Source organism: Motacilla alba, chromosome 22 (genome assembly GCF_015832195.1).
Source record: "Motacilla alba alba isolate MOTALB_02 chromosome 22, Motacilla_alba_V1.0_pri, whole genome shotgun sequence".
Lineage (NCBI taxonomy): Eukaryota > Metazoa > Chordata > Aves > Passeriformes > Motacillidae > Motacilla > Motacilla alba.
The window spans coordinates 3,978,225-3,993,097 of record NC_052037.1 but is presented as its reverse complement, the minus strand read 5'-3'; the positions used below and the strand labels follow the sequence as shown (position 1 = coordinate 3,993,097).

Here is a 14,873-nt window from a genome sequence, read left to right as displayed (position 1 = left end):
AGGTTTGGGATCCCCTGAGCTGCACATCCAGGCAGGTTTGGGATCCCCTAAAATGCCATCCCAAGCTGCACATCCAGACAGGTTTGGGATCGCCCGAGCTGCACATCCAGGCAGGTTTGGGATCCCCTAAAATGCCATCCCAAGCTGCACATCCAGGCAGGTTTGGGATCTCCCAAGCTGCACATCCAGGCAGGTTTGGGATCCCCCAAGCTGCACATCCAGGCAGGTTTGGGGAGAAATGAGCTGATTTCAGCCTCGACCAGCCATGGCTGTTGGAGCAGGAGCCTTGTGGTGTTTGGTGCTGGTACAGAAGTGGCTGCCTGGTTTTTGGGGGTGTCAGGTACTGCAGGTAATGCTCTTAAATGCCATTCCTGCCACCTGCAGGACAGGTAACACGTGCTGGGGGTGTTAATGCTTTGTCTGTGTGCCGGCAGCTTTGGCAGCTTTGCATCGGTATCTGCCGCTTATGCAGATGTGGGAGCATCAAAGCCCCAGGTGCCTCTGCCACCGATAATTCAGAGGGAGGGAGGAAACCCTGTCAAACACCTGGCCAGGTGTGACCGGGGTCCCGCTGGGTTCTCGGTGCAGGCCCTGGGGCTATGGGTGCATCAGGACCGTTGTGGGGGCAGAGAGAGCCGTGCCCAGAGGCCCGATGGGATGAGGTGCTGTGCACATCTGCTCACATCTGCTCCGGTGCAATTTGTCCCAAGCCCGTTCCTTAAACCTTTCCACCCGTGGTGTGGGACCAAGTGGTGTCAGCATCCCATCGCTCTGCTCCTTCACTCCCTCCCTTCCCCCTCACAGCCCCAGCTGCCGCACCCTTCAGCCTGACGGCTTTGGGCACATCTCCCTGGTGCATTCACCTTTACAGCTCTCCCGAGACCTGCCAGGAGCAGCTCAGCATTCCGGGGCACATCCCCGCTTCCCCAGGCTCTGCTCCTCACCCGACACTTGCTCTCCCAGGCTGAGGAGCTGCTTTTTGCACGGGCTGGGCCCAGTTGTGCACAGCGGGAGGGAGGGAGGCAGTCGTGGGTGGCTGAGGCACAGCTGGGATGCTCCGGGGAGGTCCAGGCACAAGCTGGCTTTGTCCTTGCATTTCCCATCCCGGCCCCTTTTTGTCTCAAGCAGGCAGAGCAGCGCACCCGGTGTCCCCGTGTCCTGCCCCGCTTCCCTGTGTCCTACTCCGTGTCCCTGTGTCCTGCCCCGCGTCCCAGTCACGGGACAAACGCCACCTGCCCGAGCCGGCTCGTGCTTTAATGCACCATTTGTACAAATACCACCCTCGCTCTGTTTGTCCTCGCTCTTTCCTTTCATGTGTCCAAAGTAATCCGTGCCTGCTGTCCCCCTGGCCGAGCCAGCCCTTCCCAGAGCAGAGACCCGCCAGTTCCCCCAGCCCTGGGATGCTGAAGGGTGGTGGGCAGGACTGGGGCTGTCCCCCCACTTTATTGTCCCCGTGTCTGGGCTCCTGTGTCCCCCAGCCGATGTAGATTGGGGCAGGAGCAGGGCCGGAGCTGTCCCTGCTCAGGTCAGGTCCCCCTGGCAGAGCCCGGCTGGCCAGCAGAATCGTGCCTAAGCCCGGCTTTATTGTCATTGCCCACACTTTGATGTTTTCCTTACAGCCCTGGAATCCCAGCCTTTATTTTTCCACCCTGCTCTTCCCAGGGAGCGGCCGCTGCCTCCCCCTGCCCCGCCACAACTTTTGAACCCTCTGCTGGATTCCAAGCAGGCAGAGATGGCAGAGATACAGCACCGGCGGGGCAGGGGTCCCGGGGGGGGCGTCGGGGGAGCGAATCCTCCTGCTTCGGAACCGTCTGGGAGCAGCAGTAACAAAACTGCGCAGAAAGAGGCAAGACACTGTGATTTTACAGCAGAGCACAGACGGGCAGGTTCCTGCTTCGCCTCCCGCCGGGGGTCAGCCCCGCGCCCCCGGCCCACCCTTGACAGCTCCTGCAAATGACCCTCTAATGACGGGATGGCCGCAGTGTGAAAGCTGCTGGAATATGGAAGCGGCCCCGGGGAGGGCCCGCTGCGGCGGGGGAGCAGCAGACACGCTTTGTTTATCCGCCGGCCGGGATGTGGATTGGGGATAATCAGCCCGGGCTGGGATGTGGAGTCGGGACGGGCTGGGGGTGGCCGCTGGCCCGGGGCCACCCGCCGCCAGCCCCGGCGCTTGGGGTCCCGCCCGTCCCCTCTGCTGCCTGCGGGTCCCCACGCGTGAGTGGCGTCCCCGTCCAGCTGTGAGCCCGGGGCTGCCAAAGCCGGGCTGATCCCCCTTCCCCGCGGCCGCCCTGCGGGGGGACACGGTCACCTCGAGGCGCTCGGGACCCCAGCATCGCCCCCAGCCCCAGCACTCCTCCGGACGGTGACCCAAAGGGCACCGCACGGCTTCGAATTGCCTGCCCTACCCTTATCTCCGAGGGGTAAAGAAATGAGGAAAATCCCCTCAGCCTCCCCTTCCACGCCTGCAGGTGCCTCCCTTGCTCTTAAGCGACCCCTCATCAGGGTGGGAACGGCTTCGTCCTTATCTCACGGGAGCTTTGGAGCTTTCCAGCATCTCTTGCTCTGTCGGAGGGACCCCTCGCTCGCTCGGGTAGTTTCAGGAGCAGGCAGAGCCCACCTGCCCTCGGAGCAGGCTGCAGCCAGAGCAGGGAGAAGCTCTGGGTGCAACAGAGGGGACCCAGAGAAGGGGACACTCACACCCTGGCACGCCAGCAACAGCAAAAACCAGCAGAACCCAACGGGCATTTTTAATAGATATAATTTATTGATTAATTGTACAGCTGCGACCTTTTCACTACCAGCCCATCCAGTGAGGGGGAAAAGGCTCGGGCAGAGCTGTGGTTACTTGTTTGTAACAGCTGCCCAGCTGGATCTGCCAGCTGGGGCTCGGGGCATTAGCTAAAACATTCACTTGTCTGAGTTGTCACAGAGATGTGACAGTTTTAATAGAAATACAATAGAATTCTCAGCAGAAACGCCTAAGCCCCAGGGGAGATGGAGAATCCCAGTGGTGTGTATGCTCAGCATGGCCTGACACTGGAGCTGCGGGGTCCTGAGGACCTGGGACTCCTGGTTATTCCCATGGCTGGGAAAAGCAGCATTGAGCCGTGTCGTGGCAGCCAGTCCTGCACTCAGCTCCTGCCTCTGTCCCACACACGGCAGCCTCCAGCTCCTTGGTAAACACGGCACACCGCCGCCCCAGAGCTGCCCCTGGTGCCACAGGGAGGTGGCCGGTGGCCTTTTCCACATGGAGCCCGGATCCAGCCGGGCACTGTGGCCGTGCAGTGCAGCAGAGCTGCCGGGCACCCGCTCGTCCCCGGGTCCAGCCGGGGCTGTGCCAGCCCGCAGGGCTTCCGAGACGCCCTGCTCTGTGCTCCTGGGTCCTCGAGGCACTTCTGGGCACAGACGTGCGCCTTCCTGGCGGGTACGGGGCGCCTCAGTTGCAGCCACACTCCTCGACGATCATGTCCTCGTGGTGGCGGACGACCATCTCGCCCCTCTCGTAGTAGAGCATGGAGAGGGGGCTCATCTTCACCGGGGAGCAGGCGGGACACGGCACCTGGTTGGGCTTGTAGAGCTGCAGCAAACTCTGTGGGAGACAGGGGAAGGGCAGAACGTGCCCCTGCCGGGCTGCGGGGCGCGGGGGATGCGGGGGCAGCGCCCCTCTTACCTGGATGTAGGCGTGGTTGGTGGGCTTGAAGGTCTCGTCCACGGGCGAGGGGCACAGCCCCTCGCAGCGGTAGGCGTTGTACTTCTTGGGGTACACGATCCAGCTGCCCCAGCCCGTCCGCTCGAAATCCACCACCATGTCCACCCTCCTGCACAGCGGCCCGCGCTGCTCCCGCGGGGCGGCCGCGGCGCCGCCGCTCGCTTTGATGCGCTGCCTCTCCGCCCGGTTCCTGCGCTGCCGGCGCGGCCCCGCGCCCTGCGAGCCGCTGTCGCGCATGATGTACTTGGAGGTCTCCGCCGTCCTGATGAGGCTGTGCTCCCCTGGGGACTTGTCCTTGGAGAAGACGAGCAGCAGGACGCTGTCCGCCACGTCCTGGGGCAGGGCTGGCTCCCCGCGGCCGGGCTCTGCCGGGGCGGCCCAGCCGCTCTCCTCCCACTGCCCCCTTCCCCCGGGGCTCCGCTGCCCAGCGGGCACGGCTTGGTGCAGCCAGGCCCGCAGCAGGTTGGTGACCTCAAAGACTTTCCAGGAGGCCTGGGTGGCAGAGGGGCTGCCAGCCACGGTGCCCAGGAAGAGCTGGTGGGCGCAGCCCCCGTCTGGCCGGCACCTGCGCCGCTGGCTGTGGAAGATGTCCAGGGAGACGTTGTGGGCGCGGGAGAGGCCGGGCAGGCGGACGCGGAGCTGAGCCAGACTCACCTCCTGGCTGCTGGACAGCGAGGACATGTCGAAGGAGAGCGCCCAGCGGGAGCCGTTCTGCAGGGAGCCTGGAAGCCAAGGGCACGGTGAGGACAGTGGTGCCAGGGGTGCCGGAGCTGGGGGGGGGGACGGTGCCCCCGCCTGCTGCCAGCCGGGAGCCAGCCCGGCCGTGGGAGCCTGAGGGTCGGGAGAAAGGGGCTGGATCCACCTGAGAGCCAGCCAGAGCCTCAGGCGGGGCAGGGATGCCCGGGACAGTGGGGAGGGATCCCGGGACAGGGACGCGTGGGGACAGCGCGGGTCCCGGGATGGCGCCGGTCCCAGGACAGGGAGGCTCGGGGACAGCGGCAGCACCGGGAAGAGGGACGGTGCTGATCCCGGGGACAGGGTCGTCCGGGAACGGTGCCGGTCCTGGGAATAGCGCCGGTCCCGGGACAGGGATGCCCGCGGCGCCACTCACCGTGTGGGGAGAGGCTGAGAGCGGCGGCGGCGGCGGCGCGGAGCGGGGCGGGAGGGGCGCGGAGCAGCTGCAGCATCAGCGGGGGACAGCGCGGCGGGGCGCGGGCCGGTGCCCAGGTGAGCGCCCGGGTGGACGCTGCGGTCGGTGCCCAGGTGAGTGCCCCGGTGGACGCTCCGGTCGGTGCCCAAGTGAGCGCCCGGGTCGGAGCGCAGCCCAGGAGGAGCGGGGCTAAGGCGCAGAGCGCCAGCGCGGGCACGGAGCGGAGCGGGACCCGCATGTCTGCCCGGGCCACCCGCAGCCGCCCTATTTGTACAGCGGCCCGAGCGCCGCCCCGGGAGGCCTCGGCACCCCCCTCCCCGACAGCCCCCTCCCCTCTTCTCCCCGTCCCTCTTCCCATCCCTCCGTCCCTATCTCTGTCCTCCCTCCCCTCCACCCCCATCTACCTCCCGGCCATCCCTCCCCGATCCCTTGCCCTCGTCCCCCGCCCTACTCTTTCTCCGTATCTCCTTCTCCCCATCCTTCCCCCGCTGCTTGCAGCCTTATCCATCCATCCATCCATCCATCCATCCATCCATCCATCCATCCATCCATCCATCCATCCATCCATCCTTGCCTCATCCCTGCGTTTCTCCAGTTCTCCTTCTCCCTCCGTCTCTCCTGGGCTCGTCCCCACCACCCCTCTCTGTCCCTCTGTCCCTGTGCCCGGGGCTTGGGGGCGGCCACCCCCGCGCTGTGCGAGGCCACGGCTGTCCCCAGAGCCCGCAGAGCGCGGCGCTGCCGGTGGCGAGTGGCCCGGGCACACGGCCAGCCCGGTCAGCCCTGCCCCGCTCCAGCAGGACCGGGGGTACCCCTGGCCCCCAATCTTTGGGGCGGGGGTGCCAGGGGGGGTCCCGCCCCGCCCAGAGGGGCGACCCTCGTCCTTCCCGGCGGGAAAGGCGCTCGGTCCTCCCGCGGGGCACCGGGACCCGCTCCCGGTTCTCGCCCCCGCCGCCAGCCCCGCCGCCGTGACGTCACGGCCGTTCAGGATGACGTCACACCGCGCCGCGCTCCCGGCGGCCGCCGGCAGGGGGCGCGCTCTGCCGCGGCGGGGCCCGCGCGCGCGCTGAGTCTCGCGAGACCCCCGCGGGATTCTCGCGGCAGAGACACCAACATGGCGGCGGCAGCGGCGGCCGAGGGCGCCGAGCCCCCCCCGGAGCCGCCCCCGGCCCCGGAGCCCCCGGCCCCGCCAGAGCCGCCCGCCACCGACGCCGAGACCGGGTATGTCCCTCCCTCTGAGCGGGCCCCTGCGAGCCCCGCGCTCCCCGGGCCGTGCGGGCTCGGCGGGAGCCGGCCCCGTTACCATGGGAACGCGGATGGGGCTCCGGGGCTGCTCCCGGCCGGGCCCCGAGCGCGGCGCGCCCCGAGGCGGGCTCCGCTCTGACCTCTGTGCCCTGGCAGGGGGGACGCCGCCATGGTCGATGCCAGCGCGGCCCTGGAGACCGAGTCGGCCAACGGGAAGGAGCCGCTGGTGGGTGCCGTGGGCGCGGGGGGTGGGTTCGGCCGGGAGGGAGCATCCCTTAGCGCCGGCGTTGCTTCCTTAAAGGATTTTGGAAATCTCCAGCCGTGTGGCTCATCCTCACGAGCCAACAAACAGCCCCAGCCTGCTGCAACAGGGCCGCGGCTTAGGGGAGAGGATTTATTCCCTCTCAAATGCCACGGTGGCAGATTCCTGCCCAGCCCCCTGTGCTGCCTGCCGCGGGCACTGTTGGATTCCTGGCTCTGCTCCGCCTCCAGGACGCTGCCGGGGACGGCGCCGAAGCCATGGATGCCCAGGGGGGCTCGGGGGACGAGGAGAACGCGCGGCAGCTGGGCGAGATCGAGCTGCAGTGTGGCATCTGCACCAAGTGGTTCACAGCTGACACCTTCGGCATCGACACCACGTAGGTGATGGCTGGCAGGGCCAGCGCGGGGCTTTAAAGGGGAATGTTTGGAGTCTGAGTTGCCAGGGACCTGCCCGTGTCCTTGAACACTTGGGAATTGGTGTGTTGTGTAAATAAAGCTTTGTCCACGATAAAGGCACCCCCGTGAAATACCACTGAGCGTGTTGGGTGTCTGTGCTTTTAGGGAGGGAAGGAATACTCGGGTTTCAACCTGCAATAATTCGTTTCTTAACCCAGTGTAGTAAAGAATAATTAATTTTCTTTCACTCCAAGAAGAACACGGAGGGGCTGGAAGCATGTCCAGGGAAGGGAGCAGAGCTGGGAAGGGGCTGGAGCACCAGGAGAGGCTGAGGGAGCTGGGAAGGGGCTCAGCCTGGAGAAAAGGAGGCTCAGGGGGGACCTTGTGGAGGGGACAGCCAGGGGACAGGGACAGGACAAGGGGAGGTGTCCAAGGAACCACTGGAGGTGGCACTCAGCACTCTGGGCTGGGGATAAGGTGAGGATTGGGCACGGACTGGACTCAGGGGTCTCAGAGGGCCTTTCCAGCCTCACGGGTTCTGGGGTTCTTTAAGCTGATGCAATAATTGCTCTGTACCCAGCTCTAACCAAGCTGCTTTTTCCCAGCTCGTGTCTGCCCTTCATGACCAACTACAGCTTCCACTGCAATGTGTGCCACCACAGCGGGAACACCTATTTCCTGAGGAAACAAGCAAGTGAGTTTGAGCTACTTGGGAGGTGTTTTGTGCAGGATCATCCTGGAGGTTGGCTTCGGCTGAAGTCAGTGGGTGGGCTCTGCTGAGACACCCGGAAAATGACCCAAAATCCCATATTTAAAACCACGTGTGGCTTCTTGTAAGAATGTTTTGCTACTGATTTATGAAGGTGGTGTAAGTGGTTGAGGAGGGCTGAGTCAGGACAGAACTGGGGAGGTTTTGCAGTTTCTCAGGGTGACGCTGTGGCTGGGTGTCTGATCTTCCCACCGAGTGCAACCTTTGTTTCTCAGATCTGAAGGAAATGTGCCTTAGTGCCCTGGCCAACCTGACGTGGCAGTCGAGGACCCAGGACGAGCACCCCAAAACGATGTTCTCCAAGGATAAGGTCTGGCTCTTTGGGACCTGCCACGGGCTCACGGCACTGCTGGTGTCAGTCAGCAAGAGGAGGAGCTCACACAAGTGTTTTGTGTTCCTACAGGATATTATCCCCTTCATTGACAAATACTGGGAGTGTATGACAACGCGGCAGAGGCCTGGGAAAATGACTTGGCCCAATAATATTGTCAAAACCATGGTAAGGACTGAGGGTAAATCCGTGGAAGAATTCCCACAAGTTTGGGTTTCTGTGTGTGCTGAGGCCGGGCTTGGAGCTGCAGGGTGAAGGTGCTGGTGCTTCTCAGGCAGCTGATGTACCTAACACCCTGATAGGAACTCCTGGGCTTTAAACACTTGTTACTGGATTTGTTATGATCTTATTCTGTGTAACTAAAACCCCTCTCTTTTAGTGTAAAGAAAGAGATGTGTTCCTGGTCAAAGAGCATCCAGACCCAGGCAGTAAAGACCCAGAGGAAGATTACCCCAAATTTGGGCTTCTGGACCAGGTATGGGCTGGGAGACAGGAGGAAGGTGGGGGTCCCACTGCTGCCTTTGTGCTCAGTCAAGGGGCAGATCTGTGCTGGGCCAGCAGTGGCTGGGAGCCCCAGCAGGCTCAGAGTGTTCCCTTGGACCAAGTTTGTGCAGCAGAGCTTTTGATCTCCTGCAGGATCTCGCCAATATTGGTCCAGCCTATGACAACCAGAAGCAGAGCAACGCCGTGTCCACGAGTGGAAGCTTAAATGGCAAGTTCTTTACTCGGGGGGGTTTGGATGTTTGGGACTAAGCTGCATTTCCCAGTTCTCTGCGCATCTGTGCAGTTAAACTGTCCTGTGAACTGAGCTTATGCTCAGAGCAGTCTCATTGTGCCTTTTTACAGAAAGATCAACTCTGTGTCTTGGAAAGGTTCAGCCCTTTCTTTGCTGTGACCACACAGATCGAGATGCTCGCTGAAGGCTGAGCTTGTCACTTTGCTCCTAGGATGGTTTTAAATTACCTCCTTGAGTTGTTCAGATTCCCCGTTTCCCATCTTGCCGAGGGTACTCAGGGCAGCCTTGCTGCAGTAAATGAACTGTTAACGGGTTTAATGTGTTCATAATCTTTATTAAACACATCCCAGAAGTGCAGGCAGGAGGTATTTGGGTCTTTTTAAAGCAGGTTAGAGCTCTCTCAGGTGTGTTATTTCCGTGTCATGCTCTGGTTGTTTTTTGTTTCATTTCTGGGAGACTGACAGACAATGTGGTGCCACTTCTGTTCTTGCAGGTGGAGCCTCTCTGGGAGGTGAATATTTACCTTTCAGCTTCTAAAACTTAAGTATTGCTGTTTGCAAAGCTTTTCTTGCTCGATTCTCTTAGAAGCCAAAGACAATCAAAAACGAAAGCGTGCCCTGATGTGATTGCAGTTGGACTTCAATACAAACCAGCAATTCCAGTCTTTAATCTTCATAGTTAGAAGCTTTTAATTGCCATATTCTGCCTTACTTGACTGGTTTAAAGGGTTTGTTTATTTATTTTACATTTATGTTTCTTTTTTCTCTATCAGTTGACCTGATGTTGTAGTTTTGGATGCTTGAACAACCGGTCTGAAATTTACAGTGCAATGGTTTTTTGGGCAAGTAATTGCTGACAAACTGGAGAGCCTGAATGTTTGTCTGCACTGAAATCAGGGAGTGCAGCTGGATCAGGTCATGTTTGTGCAGAATATGGCATTCCCTGGATGGTTTGGATCCCTTACACTGTAAGGGAGTGCTGGTAATGGAAGAGCTGACTGGATTTTTAGTTACCACACAAATGTGGTGTGTGAAGGTGTTTATCTACAGTACATGAAATTTCCATCGTTTCCCTTATAAATCAGCAGTGATATCATTGGAAATAGCAGGATGATAAATGCATGTATGATTTAATTTATTAAACATGCTGATATTAGTTTGATTAAGTTTGACATGTAGCTTTTCCTACACTCAGTTTTATTACGAGTGCTGAGTTCAAACTGATTTGCTGCTCAATCACAGAAATCATTTCAGTAGTACTGAAGAGAAACACCTCTTGCTTTTCATTTTTCACCTCTTGCTTTTCATTTTTCCTCAACTCAGGTGGATTTTATTTTGTAGATGGAAATGGAACACTGAGTGCTTATTGTTGGATTGTTGGTTGGTGTCAGTGTTCCTCCAGCACAGGGTCACTGGCTCGGTGGCTGTGCTGTAGGGTGGGTTTCTGCTGCTTCTGCAGAAATAGATTTGGGCTGTGACTGGAATCTCCAGTAATAATAATAATAATAATAATAATAATAATAATAATAATAATAATAATAATAATAATAATAATAATAATGCCCCTGAAGTGGATCCCAGTGCTGCTGCCTATAAATCTTCTGATGATAGAAAAAATTCTTAATTCTCACCTGACAAGCTCAGATTGAGCTTCTTTTACCGCTCAATCTCCTTTAGCTTCTGCTTCAATTTGAGACACCTCAAAAGCTGACCAGAAGCCACATGAAAGCTGTTGATTTGCTGTGCTCCTTGGCAGTGAAGCGTGGGTCACAGTAACTGTGGCCAAGGGCCCCTGGGCCCACGCTGGCTGTGGCTGCTGTGCCCCTCTGTCCCTGGGGGTGAGGCGCGGGCGGGCGGCAGCTCCTGAGGGGGCCTGCTTTGTGTGTCCAGGGGGAATGGCTGCCGGGGGCAGTGGGAAGGGCCGAGGGGCCAAGCGCAAGCAGCAGGACGGGGGCACCACGGGCACGGCCAAGAAAACCCGGAGGTGAGAGCAGAGGAGCCCTGGGGGGCAGGGATGGGCACGGGGATGGGCACGGGGATGGGTACGGGGATGGGCATGGGGACGGGTGCGGAGATGGACACGGGGACGGGATGGGCACGGGGATGGGTACGGGGATGGGCACGGGGATGGGATGGGCACAGGGATGGGTGTGGAGATGGACATGGGGATGGGATGGGTGTGGAGATGGACACGGGGACGGGATGGGCGTGGGGATGGGTGTGGAGATGGACACGGGGACAGGATGGGCGCGGGGACGGGTGTGGGCACAGGGATGGGTGTGGAGATGGACACGGGGACGGGATGGGCACAGGGATGGGTGTGGAGATGGACACGGGGATGGGATGGGCATGGGGATGGGTGTGGAGATGGACATGGGGATGGGATGGGCACAGGGATGGGCGTGGAGATGGACACGGACACGGAGACGGGATGGGCACAGGGATGGGTGTGGAGATGGACACAGGGACGGGATGGGCACAGGGATGGGCGTGGGGATGGGTGTGGAGATGGACATGGGGACGGGATGGGCACAGGGATGGGTGTGGAGATGGACACAGGGACAGGATGGGCACAGGGATGGGCGTGGAGATGGACACAGGGACAGGATGGGCACAGGGATGGGCATGGAGATGGACACGGGGACGGGTGTGGGCACAGGGATGGGTAGCAGTCAGCGACAGTGGCACCTGTGATGCCCCAAGCTGCCTCCCAGCTGTCTCTGCCCTGGGTGGGTGTTTGGGGGTGACTGCAGAGCCCTGTGATGTCACTGATGATGTCATGGGTGAGTGATGGGTCACAGGCTGTAAATGATTTGCAGTGGATGACCGCTCGTTTCACACAGACACGAGCGTGCGGCCGCTGAGCACAGGGACAGCTCTGCAGGGGGGTGTTCTGGGGTGACGTGTGACAGCACCTGGAGATGCCAGCGTGGGGTTTCTGTGTTTCAGTGACCCGCTGTTCGCTGCTCAGCGCCTGCCCCCCCACGGGTACCCTCTGGAGCACCCCTTCAACAAGGACGGCTATCGCTACATCCTGGCCGAGCCTGACCCTCACGCCCCCGACCCAGAAAAGCTGGAGCTGGACTGTTGGGCAGGAAAACCAATTCCTGGGGACCTGTACAGAGCCTGCCTGTATGAGCGAGTCCTCCTGGCGCTGCATGACCGAGGTACAGAGCTCCTTGGGGCGTGCAGGTTGTGTTTCCTTCCAGAGGCATCTCGGCACCAGTCGGAGCTTAGAGGCGCAGAGCTTAAATCCACCTCTGCGTGTTCTCTTGCCTTTTGACATCAGCACGTTAAAAATGACAAGCGTGTGCTCCCCTGCAGCTCCCCAGCTGAAGATCTCTGACGACAGGCTGACTGTCGTTGGGGAGAAGGGCTATTCCATGGTGCGGGCCTCGCACGGCGTGCGGAAGGGAGCCTGGTACTTCGAAATCTCCATGGACGAGATGCCTCCAGACACAGCTGCCAGATTAGGCTGGTCACAGCCCTTGGGTAAATAATCTTACAGAACATTTCTTAGCGGCTGCTCCTGCTGCACTCCCTGTGTTCACCGTGAGGCGTTTGTTTCCGCAGGGAACCTCCAGGCCCCTCTGGGATACGACAAGTTCAGTTACTCCTGGCGCAGCAAAAAGGGAACCAAGTTTCACCAGTCCATAGGGAAACACTATTCCTCTGGCTACGGACAGGGAGATGTCCTGGGGTTTTATATCAACCTTCCAGAGGATACTGAGACAGCCAAATCCCTGCCTGACACCTACAAAGACAAGGTGAGGTGCAAGTTCACTGTTGGATTAAGCATTGGCAGGTGGAAAACTGGAAAACGAGTTGCTGTGGCCTCACTCGTGCCCCTTTCCGTGCATCCTTCCCATCCTGCCTCTCGGTACCTCTGTGGTTCCTGGGGGAGAGGCCCAAAGTGTTGATCTCAAGAAAGCAAAATACTCCTGGATGGGATTGCCCACATCTCCTTTCACCTTCCCCTCCTGGCTCTGAAATCCCTGAGCTGTGGGAATCACTCCTCACAGGTACTCTGACACCAGGCACGCCTGGCCCTGAGCAGGGCAGGTGACAGGTAACAGATTTCGGGCTTGTTCCTCACGTTGTTTGCTGCTGTTTCAGGCTTTGATCAAATTCAAAAGCTACTTGTACTTTGAAGAGAAGGATTTTGTGGACAAAGCAGAGAAGAGCCTAAAGCAAGCCCCTGGAAGCCAGGTGAATTGTTGCTGTCACTTCAAGATGTGCCTGGCCTGAGCGAAGGGGAGCAGGCATTAATCTTGTCAGGGTTGCTGTGTCCTGACAGCCACCATCAGTGGGAAAACCCTTCGTTTTTCAGATCATATTCTTCAAGAATGGTGTCAGCCAAGGAGTTGCCTTTAAGGACATCTTTGAGGGGGTTTATTTTCCTGCTATCTCCCTGTACAAAGGCTGCACGGTAAGCGAGGGGTCTTTGAAAGGGAGTTCCTAAATCCATCAGTTCACACACAAAGTGTGTTCATGCACGAGGTGTGGGCACTCCAGGAGTGTGCCAAGTGACAAAGAAAGATGGGAATCATTTTAGTGACTCTGGAACAGTCCTGCTGTTCACATGTGTAACAAGATGATCAAATTGCTGAAGTAACATCAGCAATGTTTGTTCCTGTGGGCTTGCACAGGGTGTGGGGAGGCTCAGGAGCAGGAAGGAGTGAGAATGGAGGACTGAAGAGATTTTCCTGGATTTTTAGATTTAATGAAAATATATGTTCCCCAGGTTTCCATAAACTTTGGGCCATATTTCAAGTATCCACCGAGAGACATCACTTACCATCCTGTAAGTAAAACTGAAGCTTCTCCCCCTGTTTGAGAGCTTCATTGTTTAAATCAAAGATGTTTTGGTGTGATTCACACCACACCTGTCCTTCAGTCTCAGTACCTGGCAGTGTAGCCAAAAGGATTGTGTTTAAAAATACGTAAGGACAGATATCCAGATGAATCATTAATTTTAATTAAATAATAGGTGCTGTTATCTCTGTTTGCTGTTATCAGATTGTTGCCTGTGTTGGCCTCATCTGTCAGTAAGGGGGCTGAACTGTTGTTCAAGGAAACACTTGGAATTTCCCCCTGCCAGTACTGCTTTGAGGAGGGAAACAGCCCTGGGCTGTGTGGTCCCTCCTTGTCCAGGACTGGAGCTAACTGTGCTTCCCCCTGCAGATGAGTGACATGGGCTGGGGGGCCGTGGTGGAGCACACGCTGGCCGATGTCCTGTACCATGTGGAGACGGAGGTGGATGGCAGGAGGAGCCCACCCTGGGAGCCATAAACCCCACACCGTGGTTTTACTGCAGAGGAGCATCCCTCCCTCTCTCCATGATCAGCCAAGGAGCCAACAGGCCGAGGTGGATGCAGCCCTGGCTGGCAGGTGTTGTGTGTGTGTGCCCCGGGAGGCACTTCTGGGGTGTTTTGTGCTGCTGCGGGGCCTCTCTGGCAGCCCCCAGTACCATTAGAGTGTCACTCGCTGGACAGGGGGGTGTTGAAGATCCTTCTCCCGGGCTGTGACAGCTCAGGGTGCAGCTGCCCCTGCCAGGTGTGGCTGCAGTGACCCCTGTGCTCAGGTGTGCTTGGCTGATGGTGACCAACAGCTCCCAGCCAGGACGGCTCTGTTGGAACGACACGGCTGCATGCAAGACTGAAATTTGGGCTTCTGTCCAAACTGTATTTTTTTTTTCCCCACAGACTGGAAACCAGTTTAAAAATAAAGGCTTTAACTCTTCTTTTTATTCTTGTTTTTGTCTTGTAAATTGTTACAAATGACATTGAAACTCAAAGTAGCTACACTTGGAGATCTTTTGAGCTGAAGATGTCCTGTGCCCGGGAGTTACATGTGGCCTAATGATCATCATTGCAGATGGGTGAATAAATAATTTGGCACTTATGTGTTGGTACAGGAAAAAATAAATTAGAGCTGCTTTGAGGGGGAGAGGAAACAAAATTGTTAAGTGCTGTGTTTCAGATTTGGGAGAGTAAAAGTTGATTAAAGCTTTATTTATTCATTGAAAGTAATTAGGGAGGGTGGAGTTGGCTGACTGGGCCAGCACATGCTCAGTTAAGCAACTGCAGGAATTAAATTTTTAGTCCTGCACTTGCACAATGAGCTTCAATAAATAAACCGTTCTATTTATTGAGTGTAACTATGTATTAATGAGTGGAGTCTGCTAGGAAAGGCCTGGGCTAATTGAAGTGACAAGATTCCATACTTGGCCCCTGAAGGAAGCCCTGCACGGGGTGGTCAGCAGGCCGTGGTCAGCAGG

At 58.2% G+C, this 14,873-nt stretch overlaps 2 protein-coding genes across 3 annotated transcripts; one reads left to right on the top strand and one right to left on the bottom strand.

The window, feature by feature from the left end:
- Positions 1–2,921: 2,921 nt before the first annotated feature.
- LOC119710796 (nodal homolog) lies at positions 2,922–5,181 on the bottom strand. The gene is made up of 3 exons (XM_038160206.1): positions 4,821–5,181; positions 3,671–4,431; positions 2,922–3,589 (listed from the first exon to the last, which is right to left on the bottom strand). Exons 1-3 carry the CDS (start codon positions 5,095–5,097, stop codon positions 3,437–3,439), a joined length of 1,191 nt encoding a protein of 396 aa, XP_038016134.1. The 5' UTR covers positions 5,098–5,181; the 3' UTR covers positions 2,922–3,436.
- A 766-nt stretch (positions 5,182–5,947) lies between these two features.
- LOC119710793 (set1/Ash2 histone methyltransferase complex subunit ASH2) lies at positions 5,948–14,342 on the top strand. 2 transcript variants are annotated; one of them, XM_038160203.1, is made up of 17 exons: positions 5,948–6,077; positions 6,258–6,327; positions 6,594–6,739; positions 7,364–7,452; positions 7,743–7,837; positions 7,931–8,026; positions 8,238–8,333; positions 8,495–8,570; positions 9,088–9,105; positions 10,484–10,577; positions 11,543–11,760; positions 11,918–12,085; positions 12,167–12,360; positions 12,710–12,802; positions 12,924–13,022; positions 13,338–13,397; positions 13,778–14,342. In XM_038160203.1, exons 1-17 carry the CDS (start codon positions 5,971–5,973, stop codon positions 13,883–13,885), a joined length of 1,827 nt encoding a protein of 608 aa, XP_038016131.1. In that variant the 5' UTR covers positions 5,948–5,970; the 3' UTR covers positions 13,886–14,342. The 2 variants fall into 2 exon arrangements, with proteins under 2 accessions (XP_038016131.1, XP_038016132.1); XM_038160204.1 differs by lacking the exon at positions 9,088–9,105.
- The last annotated feature ends 531 nt before the right edge of the window (positions 14,343–14,873 follow it).